This window comes from Octopus bimaculoides, unplaced genomic scaffold, assembly GCF_046866305.1.
Source record: "Octopus bimaculoides isolate indiv1 unplaced genomic scaffold, ASM4686630v1 contig131, whole genome shotgun sequence".
NCBI classification, from domain to species: domain Eukaryota; kingdom Metazoa; phylum Mollusca; class Cephalopoda; order Octopoda; family Octopodidae; genus Octopus; species Octopus bimaculoides.
The window spans coordinates 1-24277 of record NW_028315381.1 but is presented as its reverse complement, the minus strand read 5'-3'; the positions used below and the strand labels follow the sequence as shown (position 1 = coordinate 24277).

At 38.8% G+C, this 24277-nt stretch overlaps 1 protein-coding gene, 1 long non-coding RNA gene and 1 other non-coding gene across 4 annotated transcripts in view; 2 read left to right on the top strand and 1 right to left on the bottom strand.

Moving 5' to 3' along the window:
* LOC149129165 (UDP-D-glucose 4,6-dehydratase-like) overlaps window positions 1-24058 on the top strand; it is a 29911-nt gene extending 5853 nt beyond the window's left edge. For both annotated transcript variants that reach the window (XM_089346738.1, XM_089346737.1), the window contains exons 2-11: window positions 3591-3648; window positions 7988-8054; window positions 9243-9311; window positions 10165-10255; window positions 13940-14082; window positions 15932-16030; window positions 16886-16945; window positions 19383-19426; window positions 20533-20698; window positions 23867-24058. In XM_089346738.1, the coding sequence (XP_089202864.1) occupies window positions 3591-3648; window positions 7988-8054; window positions 9243-9311; window positions 10165-10255; window positions 13940-14082; window positions 15932-16030; window positions 16886-16945; window positions 19383-19426; window positions 20533-20698; window positions 23867-24043 (974 nt within the window). In that variant the 3' untranslated portion in view covers window positions 24044-24058. The remainder of the gene's footprint in view (window positions 1-3590; window positions 3649-7987; window positions 8055-9242; window positions 9312-10164; window positions 10256-13939; window positions 14083-15931; window positions 16031-16885; window positions 16946-19382; window positions 19427-20532; window positions 20699-23866) is intronic.
* LOC149129167 (uncharacterized) lies at window positions 8061-18897 on the bottom strand. The gene is made up of 2 exons (XR_016240324.1): window positions 18786-18897; window positions 8061-8583 (listed from the first exon to the last, which is right to left on the bottom strand). It is a non-coding gene; the product is annotated as an uncharacterized LOC149129167 (long non-coding RNA).
* Window positions 23335-23416, top strand: Trnas-gcu (transfer RNA serine (anticodon GCU)). Its single transcript has one exon. It is a non-coding gene; the product is annotated as a tRNA-Ser (tRNA).
* Window positions 24059-24277: the final 219 nt, after the last annotated feature.

The window sequence follows — 24277 nt, the reverse complement described above, 5'->3', positions numbered from 1 at the left end:
CTTGCCCTAATTGCGCAGTCACTATCAGAACTAGAGGAGAAGTTTAAGGTGTGGAAGCAAGGACTAGAATCGAAGGGCCTTAGAGTCAACCTAGCAAAAACCAAAATCCTAATAAGTAGGAAGGTAGATAAAACACAAACCCCTTCAGGTAGATGGCCCTGCTCAGTATGCAGTAAAGGAGTAGGTAGTAACTCTATAAGATGTACCCGGTGCAAGCTATGGACACATAAGAGGTGCAGCAATATCAAAGGCAGATTAACTACGAAGTTAGTTTTTGTATGTGGCAGATGTTCAGGTGCAATAAACACTGTAAACAAACAGGAAACAACTTCTATCTCATTCCAGGGTGAAAAACTAGAGGTAGTCGATAGCTTCCGCTATCTGGGTGACCAAGTTAGTAGTGGGGGTGGGTGCGCTGAAAGTGTAACTGCTAGAATAAGAATAGCCTGGGCCAAGTTTAGAGAGCTCTTACCTCTGCTGGCGACAAAGGGACTCTCACTCAGAGTAAAAGGCAGACTGTATGACGCATGTGTACGAACAGCCATGCTACATGGCAGTGAAACATGGGCTGTGACTGCTGAGGACATGCGTAAGCTCGCAAGGAATGAAGCCAGTATGCTCCGCTGGATGTGTAATGTAAATGTGCATACCCATCAGAGTGTAAGTATCTTGAGAGAAAAGCTGAACATAAGAAGCATCAGTTGTGGTGTGCAAGAGAGACGATTGCGCTGGTTTGGACATGTGGTGAGAATGAATGAGGATAGCTGCGTGAAAAAATGCCACTCCCTAACAGTTGAGGGAACCCGTGGAAGAGGTAGGCCCAGGAAGACCTGGGCTGAGGTGGTGAGGCAAGACCTTCGAACATTGGGCCTCACCGAGGCGATGACTACTGACCGAGACCTTTGGAAATGTGCTGTGCGTGAGAAGACCCGGCAAGCCAAGTGAGATTGTTGCCAGGGCCTCTGGACTGGCTCTTGTGCAGGTGGCACATAAGATGTACCATCCTGAGCGTGACCGTTGCCAGTACCGCCTGACTGGCCTTGTAGGGTTTTCGAGCGAGATCGTTGCCAGTGCCTCTGGACTGGCTCTTGTGTGGGTGGCACATAAAAGACATCATTTCGAGCGTGGCCGTTTTCGTGCGGGTGACACGTAAAAGCACACTTGGCCAACACCTCTTTTACCTCCGTAGGTATAATTGGGCCTTCACAGCATTCTGCCTCACGTGCTGAGAATCGCAGCCCACCAGCGAGGAAGCCCTTTAGGGACTCCCCATGCTCAAGCATGTCACTCTGCCCAAACAACCAGGCAAAATGCTTTGAGGTGATGGCACAAGACTGTTCTCACCGCCAGCACTCCAGCCCTAGATTCCATAACCTCATCTAAATTCTTAACTAGTTCCCTTTCTATTCTCGATCTATCTAAACTTAGCTGATTGCTAAATCTAATAGACTCTAAACAAATGGCTCTCTTGAGGGTGTGCTACCATCTATTATTAATGATGGCGCCACATAGTGCCCTCTGTACTAATTCCTTAATTTGGGCACGGAAGGCTTCACAAGTCAAAATAGACTTATTCATCTTCCAGTACCTGGGTCCCTGGCTATGACATTTAACTATACGCACCTCACATGTCACAAATTTGTGATCTGTGTAAGGTACAATACAAAATTGTGGACAACTAAAAGTATTCCAATCTCTTTCTCTAATGAATACCCTGTCTATATAAGATTTATGTGAGCCGTCGTTATTACTCCACGTCCAATGTGGAACACTCGGCTTATCCAGTCTGTAACGGTCTACTAGATTATAGCTCTCTAGTAGACCCTTGAGGCCAGGATTTCCCCTCCTATGAGTTGAGCCAACACTATCCACCTGTGCATCGAGGATAGTGTTAAAGTCTCCTAACAGAACTACCGTTTTTGACGTCACTAGAAAGTGCTCTAAGTCTCGATAAAAACCAGACTGCCTACACTCCTTAGGAGCATAGACAGCCAGCAACCTGAAGGACTGTTTACTCTTGTGGGTCACATCTAGAATGGCCATTTCAAAGCTGACGTCTCTGATATCCTCTGGATACCTTCCCTTCAGTTCCAAAAATAGGCCCGTGTCCATTTTTACGAATCTAATATTTAGGGGCGTATCTTTAGTTATTTTGAAAACTCGAGCCTTGTGGTGCGCTCTTATGATGGTAGACAACGGCTCATTTTTTTCCATGTATGAAACAATTCTTTCTTGTGTTTTGGGGAGGGGTTTGGTAAAAGGTTTCACCATGGGGTTGGTTTGGGGAATTTTGCTTTGTGTCTCTGTTCTGTGCTTAACTGATTTTTTTTGTTTGGGGAGGGGACTCTGAGACTTGTGCTTTTTTCTCTTTTGTACAATACTGTGGTATACTCTATTTCATCGCTCTTATCTGTTTTTTTTTTTCTGCCATTGTTCCCTCTTCCATTTCTGTTGTATTTTCTGGCTTTTCCTTTCTTCCTTTTACCACCTTTGCAGCTTTTTGGGAGGGGGCTTCATCTTTCTTTTTCATGCACTTTGAGCAGACGTGACCCTTTTCTCCACATTTGAAGCAACGAGGCCTACGTCCCTCAATGGCTACTCTCATAGTTAGCCCCTCCCCTACAAACACCCTATTGGGCAAATTTTCTAGCATTTCGTTCGACGCTTGAATGACCATCTCGAGCGTCTGGCCTTTCCATTTGATGGTTTCTTTTTTTCTCATTTGTAATATCAACACCACCTCCTCCATGTCACATATGACCGCTGCTGCTACCCACATAATTTCATAACCAGCTGGTATCTCATCATTGTAGACATTTTAGTCATGCTTTTTAGCTCTCTCTAGTTTTGGGCTGTGGAGGCGCAATGGCCCAGTGGTTAGGGCAGCGGACTCGCGGTCATAGGATCGCGGTTTTGATTCCCAGACCGGGCGTTGTGAGTGTTTATTGAACGAAAACACCTAAAGCTCCACAAGGCTCCGGCAGGGGATGGTGGCGAACCCTACTGTACTCTTTCACCAAAACTTTCTCTCACTCTTACTTCCTGTTTCTGTTGTGCCTGCAATTCAAAGGGTCAGCCTTGTCACACTGTGCCATGCTGAACACCCCTGAGAACTACGTTAAGGGTACACGTGTCTGTGGAGTGCTCAGCCACTTGCACGTTAATTTCACGAGCAGGCTGTTCCATTGATCGGATCAACTGGAACCCTCGACGTCGTAAGCGACGGAGTGCCAACAACAGTTTTGGGCTACAAGCCCAATTAGCCCTCTGCAAGAGTTAGCCTGAAAGTCCACACGGAGTGCAGCTTTTAAGCTAGTTTTTAATAAATTAATAGTTAAACAGTATTATTCTTATTGATAATGTAAGCTTAATACAAATACGTAAATAAAAAATGTCTTTTATTTCATTTTATTGAAATTTGATAAATATTTATTTTAAAAATTGGTTTTCATTTCATTATTTTTGTATAAACACTGGAGTTCGAATAAAGTAAAATTTTATCATAATAACTACGTAACATTACGTGCTGTGTGACAGGTAACATCCAAATGCATAAATATGCTTTAATTGTTATCTTTTTCCTCTTTCAGTTGACTCACTCAATATATTCCAACGTAGGCTTTTTGTCACTGGTGGAGCTGGCTTTGTGTATGTTCTATTTTTAATTCCTTTTGTATTATATTTGCTATTCAGAGATCAAAGTAACTTCATTTAAAATAAGTTGACATTCAGTGACTATTTACTCTATCAATTAAAGAAAATTATTCTCTATGTCATATTGTGCATTGTGTCTTGTACCGACTACCGGCCTCCGTGCAGGTGACACGTAAAAGCACTCACTACACTCTCTGAGTGGTTGGCGTTAGGAAGGGCATCCAGCTGTAGAAACACTGCCAAATCAGACTGGAGCCTGGTGTTGCCATCCGGTTTCACCAGTTCTCAGTCAAATCGTCCAACCCATGCTAGCATGGAAAGCGGACGTTAAACGATGATGATGATGATGAAATCCTTAATTTGTTTCCCCTACTTTTCTTGGCTAGAATTAACCACTAAGGTATATTATGGTTATAGGAGGCGCAATGGCCCAGTGGTTAGGGCAGCGGACTCACAGTCATAGGATCGCGGTTTCGATTCCCAGACCGGGCGTTGTGAGTGTTTATTGAGCGAAAAACACCTAAAGCTCCATGAGACTCCAGCAGGGGGATGGTGGCAAACCCTGCTGTACTCATCCACCACAACTTCCTCTCACTCTTTCTTCCTCTTCCTGTTTCTGTTGTACCTGTATTTCAAAGAGCCAGCCTTGTCACACTCTGTGTCACGCTGAATCTCCCCGAGAACTACGTTAAGGGTACACGTGTCTGTGGAGTGCTCAGCCACTTGCACGTTAATTTCACAAGCAGGCTGTTGCGTTGATCGGATCAACTGGAACCCTCGACGTCATAAGCGACGGAGTGCCAACAACAACATATTATGGTTATATTTGTACTTGTCTCCAAGCTAATGAGTGTACTCTATGTGGTTGCTCATACTGCTCAAAATAACAGCTAAATTTCTTCAAATCACACACAACCATCTTAAAAAATACAACCACACATTACATAATGTAGTCATGAATATGCATAAAGGTGAGATGGTTATAGCTGGAACAACAGCATATTTTTGGGTAAACACCTTCAATTTATTTCATATTTATTATTTTATCAATATTAAATCATCATCATCATCGTTTAACATCTGCTTTCAATGCTGGCATAGGTTAGATGGTTTGACTGGAACTGGTAAGCCAGAGGGCTGCACCAGGTTCCAATCTGATTTGGCATGTTTTCTACAGCTGGCTGCCCTTCCTAACACCAACCACTGCAAGTGTGTAACGGGTGACTTTTACGTGCCACTTACATGACACTAGCAATAGCCTTGACTACAATGACACTGGTAACGGCCACAACTATGATTTCACTTGGCTTGACGAATCTTCTCAAGCACAGCATATCGCCAAGGTCTCAGTCACTTGTCATTACTTTTGTGAGACCCAAAATAAATATTAATCTTAAATGAATATGTGATATAGCATGCTATACTAAAAGAAAAGGAAATGGGGTTGGCTGTGATACATCCTATGGAAACCTGTTTCCAATATTATAAAAGCAAGCCCTCCAATGTGCACACTAAGGGAGACACAAACATGGCTGACCAAAATCAACATGGAGAAGATCCACAGAAATTGAAGCACTGGCAGGCTGCCACACCTAGGGATAAAGATTCCTCTTGTTGGCATCCTACGCTCCACAGGAAGTTAAATGACTAAGATAATGAAAAAGAATACTAAAATGTTTTTTTTTCCCCCAGAGCTGGTTGATCTCATATCTCCTTCACTTGTGCACCTCCAACCCACTTGTTTCTCTACTTTTCATCACTATTGTTACTCTGAACCCCTTCAGTCTAACACCTAACCAATTTCCCTGTCCTTCTTGCTCAGAACATTGATCTTTTAGAATCTTCTCTTTGCTTATGTCTTTTCTGTAGGTGTTGATCTGCAGCAGTTTAAATAGAATGTTAAAAGCTCAATAGTCTCAAAAAGCCCTCAAAGGTTCTGGGTACTGCACTTTGTATCAAACTCAGCAAGCAAAAAACATAAAAATATCTTGATTAATTGAATCCCCTCCTCCGTATCTTGACTATGATGTCACTCACTTGGCTGTTATTGCATCTCAGTGTAATTTTCTTTAGTCTATATATATATTATTAGTTTGAATCAACAGTACTAAGAAAGTATGGCATCACAATATTGTCACAGTGAAGCAGTACAATATTTTTAAAACAATAGATCACATACTGATAAAATGGCATTGACTGGAAAATCTAAGAGAATAAACTAGATTAAAGTGTCATAGCTAGAAAATACTTCAGTTTTGAACTTAGTGTTTTTATTCTATGAATTTTTAGTAGAAAGTGGGTTATACATCTTTAGATGTATACCTGACTTTCCTACTATAAAATTAGAATATAACGGAACGCTGAACTCCAGACCATCAACTTAAACAACACTTATTCAGGTGGTAAATATATACATCTTTAGTTCTTGTTGTTACAGCTTCTGTTGTGTATGAGCATAGTTGTTGAGACGTTATTCTGTAGTTGTGAGCGAGCTGTCGAGTGTAAGTCCGAAAGATGTAGAGAGACAGCTTAACACGTAAAGAGACTGTCTCCAGGCTGGAGTATTAGAGACACTCTTGACACGTCCGTGCTCATGGTCGGCCAACCGAAAAAGAGAAAGATTAAAGCGGGAACGCTTGCTTGTTTAATTCCACGCATGCATGAGACTACGCATGCGCACGGCGTTACTACAAATTCAACTGGTATGTGCTTGCTTGAAATGTGGCAACATGTAACTATTTTGCTTTCAAAAGAATTAGCTTCTCTTATGCTACCAAGTATTGATCAATCTCACATCCCAAATTTGTATGAAGATAAAGATGGTTATACCTTGAGTGTTGTCAGACACTTACCAACCTATATCAGCCAGACAATAGGATCAGTGGTGGTTCCACTTTAGCAATTTACAGAGGTTTAGTAGAAGGGAAGAATGATGATATTTTCGAAGAAACTGAGTGTCATGAACGAACTTGTCTTTGTTTCAGAATAGTTTCTGATCAGAGATTCCTGTAGATAACTTCCAGAAGTCTCTCACCTGATAGTGCTACTAGTTTGAGATAAACTCTGCAAGCAGAGAAGTATCATCAGATGAACCAATCTGAAATGCACCTATCTGAGAGTGATGAAACCATTCTCTACACATTTGTTCAGTGTCTGACTTGTGGAATTACTTCGAGCAGCTGCTGATGTGTGTAGGATAATTCCAGCTGTCAGCCAAGTCCTTTTTGAAGATTGATCCACTGCCCATCATAAACTGGGCAGGGAAGGTAGTCTTCTGTGTGGTAGCTGTTGCCAAAAATGTTGTGTGGTGGACAAGTTTTAAGAGGGCTGAGAACAAATGCTTTCCTCTTTGGTTAAGCTCTTATCAACTTAAAAAGGAAGGTAAGCATAGAGAGGGAGTAGCTATCCATGAGTGAGTTTTTGAAGGTCGGGTGAGAGTGGCAGAAATGGCAAGAGTGGATTGAATCACTCTAAAATTACACCTGTAGGTCAGAGAATGACTGTTGGAGAGGGTATCTGCCCTTAGTAATCAGGTTGATTTAGGATTTGTGCAGTTCCTGGTGTGGCCCCAAAATAGACATCCTCCTGTATCAGAAGGGCTGTTTTGTCATCAACATGTTTGTATACTATACTCTTTACTCTTTTACTCTTTTATTTGTTTCAGTCATTTGACTGTGGCCATGCTGGAGCACCGCCTTTAGTCGAGCAAATCGACCCCAGGACTTATTCTTTGTAAGCCTAGTACTTATTCTATCGGTCTCTTCTGCCAAACCGCTAAGTTACGGGGACATAAACACACCAGTATCAGTTGTCAAGCGATATTGGTGGAGGGGGGACAAACACACACACACATACATATACATATATATATATATATATATATATATATATATATATATATATATATATATATATATATATATATATATACGACGGGCTTCTTTCAATTTCCGTCTACCAAATCCACCCACAAGGCTTTGGTTGGCCCGAGGCTATAGTACAAGACACTTGCCCAAGGTGCCATGCAGTGGGACTGAACCCAGAACCATGTGGTTGGTAAGCAAGCTACTTACCACACAGCCATTCCTGTTTACTTACATTTTAATTTTTTTTTTTAAATCATTCTACTTAACATAAATCTCCACACTTTATGTCTGTCTTTGTATTGTCTCCATCACCTGTCAACCTAGCACTTGGTGTCATTTCTTCTGCCTCTTTAATTTTTGAGTTCAAAAAGGATCAGTTGATGTAATCAACTAAACCCCTCTATCTAAATTGCTGATCTTATACCTAAATTTGAAACTATTATTAATATTTTGTTTTATTTTTGTAGTGGTAGCCATCTTGTGATCCATCTTGTGGAGAAATATCCAGAATACTTCATTGTTAATTATGATAAAGTAAGAAACATTTTCTTCTATTTTATTAGCAAAAACTTAAATTATTTTCTTGTATACTTCTTGGATTTTTCTAAACATATATGTATATTATCCTCTGTGTTCCCAATCTTTACTCCCAGCTACAGGAAGTCCTCGACCAACTCTAGTGGCTTCCCGCCTACATTCATAATCTTCTCTGACTTAATGTTCTTTACCAGATACTTCATCTTATTCTCATTCATTTTCAGCCCCTCACTCATCAATACAGTCTCCACCTCCTGCATCAATTCCTCTGCTTCCCTTACTGTGTTTGTCACCAGAACTCTGTCATCAGCAAGTTCAGCAACTTCAGGAGGGCTGCCTGTCACCTGATAACCTATCAATTTGGTAGGCAAGCTAGTCAGATTGACTACATTCTCACCAGAAACTAAGATACATGGTTGCTCTAAAATGCATAGACTTTCCCGAGTGAAGAATGTACCTCTCTGCATAGGTTAGTCATTGGTGATTTCAGACTACAGGTTAGAAGGATTTCAAGAACCAGACCAAGCTGAAAAAGAAAGATATGGAAGCTTAAGGATCCTTTGGATAATCAAAGATTTAGAGACATCCTAACTAAAGTGTTTAATGAGAAGGAGGTGGAGTTACAGCCATGTAACATAGGGGTTAACTGGAAGTACCTACAAGACTGTGCATAGTGCAGAAAAAAAAATGCCAAAATCAGTACAAATTTGGGGAAAGGTGTTTGACAAAATTCAGAAAGTTTCAAAAATGTCTTTTTTTTTTTTTTTCACCAAGAAAGTGTCCCCCATTGTTTTTAAGTTTATAGTGCAAAAACAAATTGAACAAAATTGGTGTCTGGAAAAGAAGGGTTAAAAAGATGATTGCATAAATTTCCTAAAACTTTTTTGCAATGCTGTGTTGAAAAACACATTTGAAAAATCCCTATCAAAATGGAGAAAATCCTCCTTGTGCAGGTGTGCTATTCTGAACATCTGTTAAGGCATTCTATTGTGGAAATTACCCTGCAACAACAGGATACTCAGCTCAACCAGTGTGTGTGTATTTTATATATATATATATATATATATATATATATATATATATATATATATATATATATATATATATACTTATATATATATGTATATGTGTGTGTGTGTGTGTGTGTATAGATAGATAAATATATTTAAGTTTTTCTTTTTGCAGTTGAATTACTGTTCTTCATTGAAACCTCTTGAGCATCTCTGCACAAAACCCAACTACAAATTTATTGAGGTAAGTGATACCACGAATAATTTAACATATACATAATAGGTTACTTCACCATCTTCATTTGCACACACACACACACACACACTATGATATAGGGATATAGAAGAAAACATTAGTGTGTTGGCTGAAATGCCTTGACATTTATTCTGGTTCTTTGAGTTCTGAGATCAATTCCTACGAAAGTCAGCTTTGCTTCACATCTTCCAGTGTCAATGAAGCATGAACCTTAGGTTGTGGACCAGTAGAATCATTAGAGTGTCAAATGAGCTGCTTTGGAATGTCTGTTCTTGCTGTTTGCATTCTTCAGTTCAAATTCTGCTGTGGCCTATTCATGTGGTTGACATAATCCATCACCCAGTCTAACACCATCATTTAATCCTCGAGACTCTTTAGTGGGGTCCACTCTGTTGCAAGCATTCAGGCTAAGGTTCTGGTTTCATGATATACGTCTTTCCTTTCCTTCCTTTAGTCTTGGGGGTTTTATGAAGGGTCATGGGAACTGCTCTTCCCTCATGATTAATAGATAAAAAAAAAAGAGTGAAACTGAGTGAATGGAGAGTATGAAAGTCATTGAGATGGATTCTCCCAGCCTTGTTCTACAGTGTAATGCTATTTTTGTCTAATAAGGTTTTGAAAAAGGTCATGAAGACTGCACTTCTTCTTGACTAAGTGATAAAAAAAAAAAATGCAGTTTCCACGAGGAGAGAAGAATCTTACAGTTCAGGCTATTACTCTTAATCTTAAAGTGAAACAGAAAGTGAAAGTAGTGTTGTCACCCATATATCCAATCAAATCAACCCGGTTCAAATCTCTGATGTAATAACTAAAATTTTGATTTCTTGTTGCTTTTTTTCAGGGAGATATTTGTGATCCTCAAACTGTATACGATGCACTTAAAAACAACAACATTGACACTATCCTCCATCTTGCTGCTGAATCGCATGTCGGTATGTGGATATATCTTATAAAATACAGCTTGTCATCATCATCATTGGTTTTTTATATACATTTTCCATGTTGCATGACTCAGTGGCTCACAATCATGAGGTTGTGAGTTCGATTCCTGGACCAAATTGTGTGTTGTGTTCTTGAACAAGACACTTTATTTCATGTTGCTCCAGTTCACTCAGCTGTGGAAACGAATCATGACGTCACTGGTGCCAAGCTGTATCGGCCTTTGCCTTTCCTTTGGATAACATTGGTGTTGTGGAGAGGGGAGGCTGGTATGCATGGGTGACTGCTGGCTTTCCATAAAACATTTTTAGCAGTCTTATACTTTGGAGGGGAACTTTCTAGGTGCGATCCCATGGTCATTCATGACTGAAGGGGTCTTTACCACTTCCATGCTGATATGGGCTGGATGGTTTGACAAAAACCAATGAACCAGAGAACTGCATCAAGCTCACATGTCTGCTTTGACTGCCCTTCCTAATACCAACGACCTCACGCATTGTACTGAGTACCTTTTATGTGACACCAGCACTAGTGAGGTCACCAAGTAACATGTAAGACAAGACCCTTCAACTGGTGGTGGCGGTATAGTATTAAGGGAGGGTGCTTGATGCCAGATAATGAGAAGTTAAAGTATGATAAAGGGACAGAAACAGGCATCATGCAGTAGAAGAGGTACAGGGTTGCTGAGACTCCCCTCGGTCATGACTGACCATGGGATTACACCTAGAAAGTCATCCTCTGAGGCACAAGTTTTTATGGAAGACCAGCAGTCGTCCATGCGTACCAGCCTCCCCTCTCCACGCCACCAGTGTTATCCAAAGGAAAGGCAAAGGGGCCGATACAGCTTGGCTCCTGTGACATCGCAACTCATTTCTACAGATGAGTGAACTGGAGCAACGTGAAATAAAGTGTCTTGCTCAAGAACACAACACACTCCCTTTTCAGTTTGTAAGATAGAAATTTAAATGTAATAAAATGTTTTAAAAGAAATTTAAAGTGCCTATGTAATAACTGTAAACCTACTTTTAGGCCACCCTGTGTATATATATATATATATATATATATATATATATATATATATATACAGGGTGGCCTAAAATATATATATATATAATAAGGTTATGAAGGGTATTGGATTCAACCAAACCCAAAGATACAGGTCATACCAAGTAAGTGCTGTATACCGACTAGTTTTGCCCCATTCATTGTATAAACAAGAGTGGGGTATATAACATAGGTCATGTATTAGCGTGTGTATGTATAAAGAGAGAAAAGGATAAAGCGAACAATGGCAAAGTTAGAAATATATTTTATGGATAAAGTCTTACAGCTGTTTCAGGGAAAATCCAATGTATCCCTTCATCGGAGACGGTAATAGTAGAAGAATGGATTATTACATCTATAGGAGGAGAGTTGTAGTAAGACGTGAGAATAACTGACCATACAACTGCTCACTACTGTTCCTCACTTGAATTGCTTCTTTCCCCCTTCCCTTCCTGTCTTGACCTCTTAACCCTACACACATCTCTCACTTGATTTGGGCTATCCTTTGAGTAAACAACGCACAGAGTACACTGGACATGATATGATATATATCCACCTTTGCTCCTACAATCAACTCCGGAAAATGCCCACAAGGATTCTTTACATGGATGTTTACTGCTGGAATGAAGCTCCACTCCAAGTACTGTTTCTTCTTTGTTCTTTTTTCAGCACATCGCTCTCACGTCTTACTACAACTCTCCTCCTATAGATGTAATAATTCATTCTTCTACTATTACCGTCTCCGATGAAGGGATACATTGGCTTTTCCCTGAAACAGCTGTAAGACTTTATCCATAAAATATAATTCTATCTTTGCCATTGGTCTCTTTATCCTTTTCTCTCTTTATACATACATACATACATACATACATACATACATATATATATATATATATATATATATATATATATATATGTATATTACCTTTGTACTTGGCTTTTGTTGACATGTAAATGTTAAATTAATTCTGTATTAACACTGCCTACTCCATTGTTGTTAATTATATGTGTGTGTGCGTGTGTGTATTTATAATGTATTTATATGCATATATGTGTATATGCTCATACAAACCCATGCACATATATGTTCAAGACAAAAATTAATACATTGTATTAGTTATTAGTTTAACTCTCAATGAGTGATTAAGAAAGTGGAAGTGTCTGACATTCTGAGCTTAAGTTCGTCTTCGAAAATTATCTAAAAGAAAGAAAATGTGTACAGGAAAGAAAGAAAAATGTGAGAGATTAAGAAATATGTGTTGTCCTGTCTTAAGTCATGTTGAAAATGGTGGAGGTCAAATGACTAGAAGTGACACACAAGGAATGAAGTAACAAACATGCACACACACACATACATAGACTAGTGTGGTGTGAAAAGTATTGCTTCCCAACCCCATGGTTCTGGGTTCAGTTCCATTGCATAGCAACTTGAGCAAGTGTCTTCTATAGCCTCAGGCAAATGAAAGTCTTATGAGTGGATTTGGTAAATGGAAACTGAAAGAAGCCTGTCGTGTGTGTGTGTGTGTGTGCATATGTATATAAAGTATATATATATATATATATATATATATATATATATGTAGACGGTTTAGATATAGATTCAAGGTTGAATATGGTACTTATGCGTAGGCACCCGAATATCGTATCCCAAAAGGATAGGTGATCAAAATCAAAAAATAAGCAACACGGATTTCAAAGGTGATTGCAGTACACACGTTTCATGCTACTCCAATTTATTTAAGTAATGCGAGCATTACATTAAATGCAATATGAAGAGCAATCTTCAGCTGCATGAAAATGCAGAAAATTACTGTAGAAAAGACATATTATAAATTTGGCAACATTTCAAATCCAAGTGGGAGAGAGAATACATAAAAATCCAAATGTGAGGAAGAATACATATATATAAAGGAGAATATATGTATGTATATAAAGAGAGAAAGAGGTCACAAAAGTGACAGAGGGTAGTGACTAGCACCACTTTTGCTAATGATAAGAGTTAAACCAACTCAAAACCACAAATGCACTGTTTCAAGTGACTGACAAATGGACGTGAGTCCCCAGTGTACATAATTGGATTGCGATTTCGGATTTTGATGTAGACCATCTTAATCCTCATCAGCAATACTTAACGCCTCGGGTTAAACTCAACTACCTCTGTCAGTCTTATAAGAAAACCACTGAAAACGTGTGCTTATTTCCAAATCTGTAAAAGTATAAACAACACTTTAGGTTCTAATTGCTAATAAACCACCTTTTTTTTAATTTGGTGCATGTGTGTATGTATGTGTGTGTGAGAGAGTGTATGTGTACTTGATAATAAAAGATATAAAGGCGCATGTTAGGATTTGATTACAGTAATAAAAACAAAAGCTAACAAAACAATCATTCTTTTGATAGTACTGCGTTTGCTTACAACGATGATCAGTATCAACATGTGGTATTTTCTAAGAGTAAGGTACACTCCATGAGTTAAACATCTTGATCAATATGTACCACTGATTTCTTGGCTGTTTGTTCTACCCTCTCTTCATTCAACCTTTCATGCACTCCCAATATTTATTTATAATACTGACTAACACAACACCTAATATGTTTTATTGTACTTTTTCCTTTTTCTTTTGATTTTTCAGATTTGTCATTTGAAAATCCCCTGAAATTTTCATTGACAAATGTTTATGGAAGCCATGTTCTCATAAATGCTGCTAAAGATCTGAATATAAAATTATTTTTCCACATGAGCACAGATGAGATATATGGTGGTGCACATAATGAAGTGAGTTTTTTGACATTGATATTAATTAAAAGTGATCATAATTATTAATTCAACAGATTTAAGCTATTTCAGAAATAAAACAACAGGCTTGAAATTCTGCTACATCTTTTTCCTTTTGTTTTATAAAATCAGTCCTACAAATTGTCTCATGAATAATGTTGCAATCAGAGCAAATATTGTTGTTGAATCAAGAGGATACACAAGCATAGTTTCCTGTAGAATATTATACACATTTCATAAAACATGTTTACAAATTAAAATCTAAATTTAGCAAATCCATTAACATTAGAATTGTTCAGTGTTACTGAACTGAAGACTTCAGTAAAAAAAAAAAACATTAATTTCATGTGTTCTCACAGATTATTACGAAATATGCATATTTAGTAAAATCACATTACTCAGAAAACTTTCAAAGAGAAACATCAGGAATCTCTGAAAACCAGCTTTATCTTGAGAATAAAATGAACAGAATCCTTCTTTGAATAGAATATTGCTAAAAGCTGGAAATACTTTGGATCAATTTCTTTGTCATTACATAAAGTTTTCAAAAATTATTCATGACACATGCCAAATCCAATGGCAAATTGGGCCAAGATGATTAAGAAACTCTGGTCTGAGGCTAAATTCCAGTGTGATAGTAGCAATTCTGTAAATCCACAAGGAAATCGAAGTCACTATTATGAGATAGAAATGCACTTATCAATTGGGTAGTGTTGTCACCATGAAGAGCAGTGAAATGAAAGCTGTTGTACCTGCTTATATCAAAGAAGACAAGGTAATTTGAAAGTGAGATATCTTGGACATGGACATGATACAATATCAGTAATGTAATTCAAGCTATAAACTTTATTGTTGATTATCCAGTACCCTATCCCGTTAGTCATCCATGTCCTCATACATATACATACACAACCAAAACTTTTAAGATTTTACTTCTCTTAGATAATTACTCTCAGTTTTAGGGTGTATATTTGAAATATTGTTTTAGTTTACTGCATTTCAAATAAAATTAGTAAGGTTAACATTACTTGAAAATGGATTGACATCATCGAGTACCAAACAAATTGTCTTGCAATATTTACCGAGCACTCCTTTGTCTTCTGAGTCCAAATTCCTCCTGGACCAATTTTGCATTTCAGTATTATTATGTCAATAAAATAAAGCTAAATCAAATATCAAGGTTAATATCGTCGTCATCGTCATCGTCGTTTAACGTCCGCTTTCCATGCTAGCATGGGTTGGACGATTTGACTGAGGACTGGTGAAACCAGATGGCTACACCAGGCTCCAATCTGATTTGGCAGTGTTTCTACAGCTGGATGCCCTTCCTAACGCCAACCACTCAGAGAGTGTAGTGGGTGCTTTTACGTGTCACCCGCACAAAGGCCAGTCAGGCAGTACTGGCAACGACCACGCTCATCTCGCTCGAGAAACCTCATGTGTCACCCGCACAAGAGCCAGTCCAGGGGCACCAGCAACGATCCCGCTCGAAAATTCCACAACAACCCCACAAGAGCCAGTTCAGGGGCACCGGCAACAATCTCGCTCGAAGAAATTTCATGTGTCACCAGCACAAGAGCCAGTCCAGGGGCACTGGCAACGATCTCGCTTGAAAAACCTCATGCGTCACCCGCACAAGAGCCAGCCCAGGGGCACCGGCAATGATCCCGCTTGGAAGATTTCATGTGTCGCCCGCACATGAGCCAGTCCAGGGGCACTGGCAACGATCCCGTCCCGCTCATATATAATGTATCATAATATCCCTTAAAATGGGAGGCTTTGTTTCTATGTTAGAAATTACAAGGCATGTACGCTAATCGAAATATTTCCTTTCCATATTTATTACAAGATATGTTGTGAGGAAAGCAGTTTCCAACCAAGCAATCCATATGCTGCAACTAAAGCTGCAGCAGAGTGCATTGTGATGTCATACTGGAGAACTTACAAGGTAAAAAGCATTTTTTCCTACTGTGTATATTTGTTGATATTGTGGGTGTCCAGCTTCTACTGAAACCATCACCAACAATTTACCTTGGCACAGACATGACAGTGTAGTTAAGAAGGTGTATTCACAACTACACGTTTTTTTTTAGATTCAGCCCCAATGTTACATCCTTGAGTGAGTACTTTCTACTATTGCCCCGGACTGACCAGTGTCTTTTTAATGAATTTGATAGACAGAAATTCTATAAAACTTGTATGAGAACATATATACACATGTGTGTGAGTGTGTGTGTGTGTATTTCACTTGGCATTGCCAATACTAATAACATGATGTACAACTCAATATGTGCATACTTCTGAACAAAGATTTAGTCGAGTGCAGAGCAGTAATAAGAAAAAGAGATGACAAAGGAATAAACGATTATCTTATGAACTTACGTTCATATATCTATCTATCTATCTATCTATCTATCGATATATATATATATATATATATATATATATATATATATATATATATATATATATATATATATATATATATATATATATATATATAGACCTCGCTCAAATGACTTTTCACGTGCCAGTAAGGTGACGCTGGTAACAATCACGCTCAAATGGTGCTTTTTACGTGCCACCAGCATGGAAGCCGGACAGCTGCTCTGGCAATGATCACGCTCGGATGGTGCTGTTAGCGCTAGCCATGTTAGTATGGAAAACAACCGTAAAACAAATGAACATGATTGTTTCTCACCCAACCTCACCATTATAAGTTACCTCTAATCATAAATGATGACTGCTTCTTCACCAGTAGTTACCTGCAATTATGATTATTTCTCACTTTCCTTATTAATAGTTACCTGTGATTATGATCCGTGCCAACAACATATATGGACCTCACCAATACCCTGACAAGGCAAGTTAAAAATATTCCATCAACATCTCAGATTATTTTAGTATTTTTGCTTTCTTTTTGTGTTCATGTTGTTCTTTAGCTTCAAGTTAGCACTAATCAAAATGGATTCACGGTCAAAAGCATTCCAGTCTTTGAAGAGAATATTGCTAAAAGCTCAAAACACATTGGGCTAATTTTCCTGCCATTACTCAACACCAGTAAAAAACATTAATGTCAAGTTGGGCGAAAACGATTGAAAAACTCTGGTGATGGTAGCAGTTCTGTAAATCCACGAGGAAGTTGAACTCCCTATTATGAGCTGAAAATGTACTTATCATACATATGTACTTTGAGCAATTAATTTGGAAGACCCTAGTGGAATGTATAATTGCAGCACATGGCCACAGTATAGTGTGGAGTGGTAGTTGTGATTGAGATCCCAGATCTTCGACCATGGGTCTATGATATGACAACAGGCATATAATACAGATAGATTAATGTTCAAACTGGATCACAAACCTAAAATCCAGCATCAAAGGATGGGAGATGTTTACATGTAATCTATGTAAACAAGACTTGGGTATAGGAAATGAATTGGTCAAATGATATATTTCACTTGAGTTTGAAAATTATTTATTATTTCTGATTTGTTTTTAATTCACTTCCCCTGGTGAAATTTTTCAGATTCTTCAACTTTATCCTTTGAATAGTCTGATACCAGGTCTTACAACTTCAGTTTTTCATGTCTTTTGGACATGGTTATTTATATGATTATTAATTCGTTATATAATAGCACTCCAGTAACCACTACTAATACCCTTCTAACTTGATTGTCTTTTAGCCCTCATTGTTATTTACATTTTATGCTTAAAGTTTTCCTGGAGTTGTCATGCTTTTGCACATATGGAGGATTTTTAACATTTTGGCAGTTAGATGTTTAGACAAATGTGTACTTAGTAGGAGATTGTTGTCCTGTCCTTTCTTGTCTTTTCTTCTTAATTATTTTTCTTTTTCTTTGCTATTCAACCCTGTCACATATGCTCATAGCTTCATACACTCTGCTGTGTCACCTTATTCTCTTTCGAATGAATGGCCATTATCTTGTTGTTATAACTGACCACTACCCACCACCATCTATCTCCTCTTTGTACACTCCATTCTCTCTCCTATCTATGTAGAACTATTATGAACTTTCTCCTGGTTTTCTACTTAATTATATTTATACCCACATCTGCATAACTAATTTATTAATGTTTTGATGCCATTAACAATAATCTGTCCATTTTTTAATTTGTATCCATGTGTGTGTGTATGTGTGTTGGGGAGAAGTGTGTTCACATGGATGGTGATTTTCTTGCAGTTACTGATTCTGCAAAGAAAGAAGCTTGGAAATGCTACTATGGAAGGCTACTAGATGTAGACAATGCATGAGAGGAGAGAGAGTCTGCCTACTGTGGATCCCAAAGGAGGACTGACAATCCAAATAGACAGTATCATGGTAGGTAAAGCCATGAAGACCAGGAAAGCCCCAGGCCCCTCAGGAATCACTGATGAGATGCTTAAAATATCAGGTGGTGTGGGTTATGGCCTAATCACCCATATAGTTAACCAGGTTGTACATGAGGGAGTCATACCCAAAGACTGGTGTAGCAGCATCATTGTCAACTGCTTCAAAGATCGCTGTGACCTAACTTACTGTATTTAGAATATTAATTCCAATTCTTTAATCCAAGAAATTTGGAATTTTGTAAACGTATGAATTTTAAACATACACACACACACACACACACACACACACACACAGAGAAAATCTGCCTTTTATAGATAAGATTCACAAGAAAATGTTTTCAAACTTGTTTACCTTGGATGTTTTGTCTGAGTTATTATTCCTTGTGTTGAAAGTAAACGCAGATGGAATGTTTGATTATATGTTTGTTTCAAATAGGTTTGTAGAGGTATAGATAAATAGTTGAATGATCTCCCTTGCAAGAAGGATCATAGAGTAATCTCCCTTCCTAAGTTTCTTGAAACATCAATACCACGAAACTTAATTTTTAATTATTCAAGAAGCTTGGCGTTTCTTTTGGAAGTTTGTAGAATGTCTAGCATTCCATTGATAAAAACAGCTTGCCAACCCAGCTTTTCTTAGTTGATTAGACTTAGAGCCATTTACATCGTTGCTATGTCCATCTATTTCTCTATGCTTCATAGCTGATATGACTGAGAGCCGTCACTTCGCTGTTTTACACTTCCTATCTCTGCACTTTCATGCATCAGATTACTTCGTTCAGCTAACTACTACAATTTGATTCTATGTATTATGATTGAAAGAAGAATTATATTTTTATGTAGTAAATGTATAGATCTTATATTTATTCTTTCATCTCTGTATAAACTCTTGTGATAACATAACATGCAGCCACATCAAACAGTGTACTATCTATATATTTCACTACAGGTTATATCACGATTTATCTCTCTACTTCTGAAAGATGAAAAATGGTTGGTTAGAATTTTTTTCTCTTTTTTTTCATTTTTTTATTATTTAACCTCAGTCAAAGAGATCTGTGGTCTAGTCTTGGGAAGAGGTCCTATAATAATTGCCATGTAAACTGTTAAACACTATTCCATGATTTAGGTTAAAATATTCACTGGTCATGTGTTGCATATGGATGAGGACATCTGTGTGAAAAAGTGCACACCCTAGCAATAGAGGGAACCTGTGGAAGAGGTAGACCCAGGAAGACCTGGGATGAGGTGGTGAAGCACAACCTTCAAACATTGGGCTTCACCGAGGCAATGACAACTGACCGAGACCTTTGGAGAAATGCTGTGCTTGAGAAGACCTGGCAAGCCAAGTGAGACCGTAACTGTGGCCTATGCCAGTGCAGCATAACGCACCCATTTAAGAGTACCTTTCAATTACTGGGCAATAAACTGTGCTTGCGAAGACCTGTTGAGGCAGGTGAAGTCATTGTCGTGGCCAATGACAGTACCAGTTGATTGGCACCTGCGCCGGTGGCACGTAAAATACACCATTTGGGCATGGCTGATGCCAGTGCTGGCTGACTGGTCCCATGCCAGTGGCATATAAAAAGCACCTTATGAGTGTAGTCATTGCCAGTGTCTCCTGACTGGCTCCCGAGTGGGTGGCACATAAAAAAAGCATCATTCAAGCATGGTTGATGCTAGTACCACCTGACTAGCCCTCATGCTGGTGGCATGTAAAAAGCACCCACTACACTCTTGGAAGGGCATCCAGCTGTAGAAACTTTGCCAGATTGGATTGGAGCCTTCTAGCTTGCCAGATTGGATTGGAGCCTTCTAGCTTGCCAGCCCTCAGTCAAACCGTCCAACCTATGCCAGCATGGAAAGCAAATGTTAAACAATGATGATGATGATGAAGACAACACAGGCGGTGGTGGCATGCAATCTTTTACACTTAACTTAATGTGGCCTTTCAGACATGAAAAGAAAATCCATCCTCGTATTATGCATTAAGTTATCTTATAGTAAGTGATCAACAATTGGTGGTTAGGTAAGCAGTCAAATGAAATATCAAACTATCTAAAAGTTATCTATTTATATTTCTCATTGTTTCTTTTCAGCACCATTCATGGAGATGGGCAAAAAGTACGAAATTTCGTCTATGTCAGTGATGTCATCAATGCCATTGATATTCTTATCCATAACGGTAAACATGGAGAAATCTACAATATTGGCAGTAAATTTTCAATTTCCATTCTTGGGCTGGCAAAACTTCTAGTAAAAAAAGTAAGTATTAATATATATATATGTTCTCATTACTATCCATTGGACATAAGAAGTATCTGATTTGGTGTGCAAGTGGGACGAATGTGCTGATACGGTCATGTGTTGCATATGGATGAGGACAGCTGTGTGAAAAAGTGTTACACTCTAGCAATTGTTCAATGCTAGTATAGATCTGGTGGCTTTTACAGATTCTGGGTATTTAAGAAGAAGTGTCTTTATAGCTAGCTGTCCTTTTTATTGTAAAATGCAGAGTCTGTTGTCAGCCAGGCAGACTTCGTCAAGTAGAGATTAGGTATCTTGTCTAGTGACATAACATAATAGTTGTTACAAGCTTTGAACACATGAACATGTTGTTGTTGGCACTCCGTCGCTTACGACGTCGAGGGTTCCAGTTCATCCGATCAATGGAACAGCCTGCTCGTGAAATTAATGTGCAAGTGGCTGAGCACTCCACAGACACGTGTACCCTTAACGAAGTTGTTGGAGAGATTCAGCGTGACAAGGCTGACCCTTTGAATTACAGGCACAATAGAAACAGGAAGTAAGAGTGAGAGAAAGTTGTGGTGGAAGAGTACAGCAGGGTTCGCCACCATCCCCTGCTGGAGCCTCATGGAGCTTTAGGTGTTTTCGCTCAATAAACACCACAACGCTCGGTCTGGGAATCGAAACCGCGATCCTATGACCGCCAGTCCGCTGCCCTAACCACTGGGCCATTGCGCCTCCACACATGAACATGTAATCAGCAGTCTTTCACATTAACATCCTAGCCTCTGAGCTTCATAGAAATTACTTCACTTCAAAGCAATTTTAGGCAGTTATCTTACAGTATACCAGACAGATCCCACTTACTAGTACAGGTACCTTGATAAAGTACACCCAGTACACTTTGTAAAATGGTTAGTGAATGACCCTCTAGTTTTGTTCGGTGCTTGAGAGCCCTTTATAGTGTCCCTATAAAATACATCCAATACACTTGATTGTTGCCAGTGCCCCTGGACTGGCTCTTGTGTGGGTGGCACATAAAATACACCATTTTGAGCGTGGCCGTTGCCAGTACCGCCTGACTGGCCTTCATACGGGTGACACGTAAAAGCACCCACTACACTCTCTGAGTGGTTGGCGTTAGGAAGGGCATCCAGCTGTAGAAACTCTGCCAAATCAGATTGGAGCCTGGTGTTGCCTTCCGGTTTCACCAGTCCTCAGTCAAATCGTCCAACCCATGCTAGCATGGAAAACGGACGTTAAACGATGATGATGACACTCTGTAAAGTGACCAGTGATAAGAAATGCATGCAAGTGTAGAAACTAAGACAAAACTAAAATGTACAAGTGTGATATGACCCTTTGACATATCTAAGAGGCAATAGATTCAAATAAGAACTGTCTCATATCATGACCTGTGCAACCCATGCCAGCATGGAAAGTGGATTTCAAATGATAATGATGTTGATGAAGGTGATAATATCAGTTCAAAATTGTTACACCTTGTGTATACTTGCAAAACGACTGGCAAAACGACTAGCACAAGGATTGATTTGATAACATTAGTAGACATAAAAACTTAAGTAGCACAGGAATGTTGGTTGAGGATGATAATTAAATAATAAAGGTGATGGAAAGGTAGGATCAGTAGAGTATTGGACAAAAATACCTGTTAATCATGGCTCTTTATTTTGTAAGTTCAAATCCTGCTAGGGTCAACTTTGCCTTTCCACCCACCAAGGATCAAAAGAAAAAAAATAATGTGAAGTTAATCATATAATCACCTATATCCCCTCTACTAATATAGAGTTCAATAACTGAGTAATCTTTGCTGGTGGCGAGTAAAGGCACCCATTACACTCTTGGAGTGGTTGGCATTAGGAAGGGCATCCAGCCGTAGAAAACCATGCCAAATCAGACTGGATTCTGGTGCAGCCTTCCAGTGTGCCAACCTGGTCAAACTGTCCAACCCATGCCAGCATGGACAATGGACGTTAAATGATGATGATGATGATGATGATGATGATGATGATTTTAAACTCTGTAACATATCAATAAAGGAGTGTAAGATTTGTCAGTTTATGGTGTAGATTTAGAAACGATCATCATCATCATTGTCATCATCATCATCATCGTCATCATCATCATCTCAACTGTTGTCACTGCTACTACCACAGCTAATAATGATCCCATCAACACTAACAAAACCCCTAAATGAGCCAGTGAGGAAGCCTCTACATAGTTGCATGACTGCTAGAAATAGCAGCCAAATGTTCTTCAAATCACACATTACAGTCTTTTTAAAAAGGACATGTTGGATTATGTAATTATAGATGCACTAAGCTTGACAAAAAGCTATGGTGGTCAAGGCTGGAGTACTTTTGCTCATAGATTTGCTCAGTCATGGCTGACCCTGGGACTAAAGCAATAACAGTAAACCATATACTTTCTCAATTTATCTTCACTGATTAAATTCATTTTTAGTCCAGGACTGTTGTGGATAAAAGCTAAGATTTTAAGTTACCGATTTTAAAATAGATAATTTATTTTGAAACATTTTAAATCAATTTATTTTTAATAAATGGATAAGGCGTCTGACTTCGAATCAGAAGATTGCGAGTTCGAGTCTCATCGTGGTTGTAAAACTTTTAGAGGATGAGGTGGCCGAGTGGTTAAGGCAATGGACTGCTAATCCATTGGGGTCTCCCCGCATGAGTTCGAATCTCATGCTCGTCGATTACATTTTAGGTGCAGGAGTGGCTGTGTGGTAAGTAGCTTGCTTACCAACCACATGGTTCCAGGTTCAGTCCCACTGTGTGGCACCTTGGGCAAGTGTCTTCTACTATAGCCTTGGGCCGACCAAAGCCTTGTGAGTGGATTTGGTAGATGGAAACTGAAAGAAGCTCGTCGTATATATGTATATATATATGTGTGTGTTTGTGTGTCTGTGTTTGTCTCCCCAACATCGCTTGACAACTGATGCTGGTGTGTTTACGTCCCCATAACTTAGCGGTTTGGCAAAAGAGACCAATAGAATAAGTACTAAGCTTACAAAGAATAAGTTCTGGGGTTGATTTGCTCGACTAAAGGCAGTGCTCCAGCATGGCCACACTCAAATGACTGAAACAAGTAAAAGAGTATATGTTTCGGGTGTTTTTGTAATTTTTTTATTATTTGAATTTTTAGATTAAAAATGTTACCAGTGAAGATGATATTGCAAAGTACATTGAATTTGTGAAAGATCGAGTTTTTAATGATAATCAGTACAATATTGATTATACCAAAATACTTGAATTTGGATGGAAGACAAAAGAACCTTGGAAAACTGGAATTGAAAGAACAAGTGAGTTTTTATTCTTATAGTTTTACATGCATTTTTTTCGGTGTTAGCATGAACAGGATAGCATTGCTTCTTTTTTTTTTGTTGGAATAAATGTTTTTACTGTGTTATGATACCTTTCCCATCATTAACCACTAATCACTCTATGTAAAGGTGAATTATGGTTTGTTGTTGTTGTTGGCACTCCGCTGCTTACGACGTCGAGGGTTCCAGTTGATCCGATCAACGGCACAGCCTGCTCGTGAAATTAACGTGCA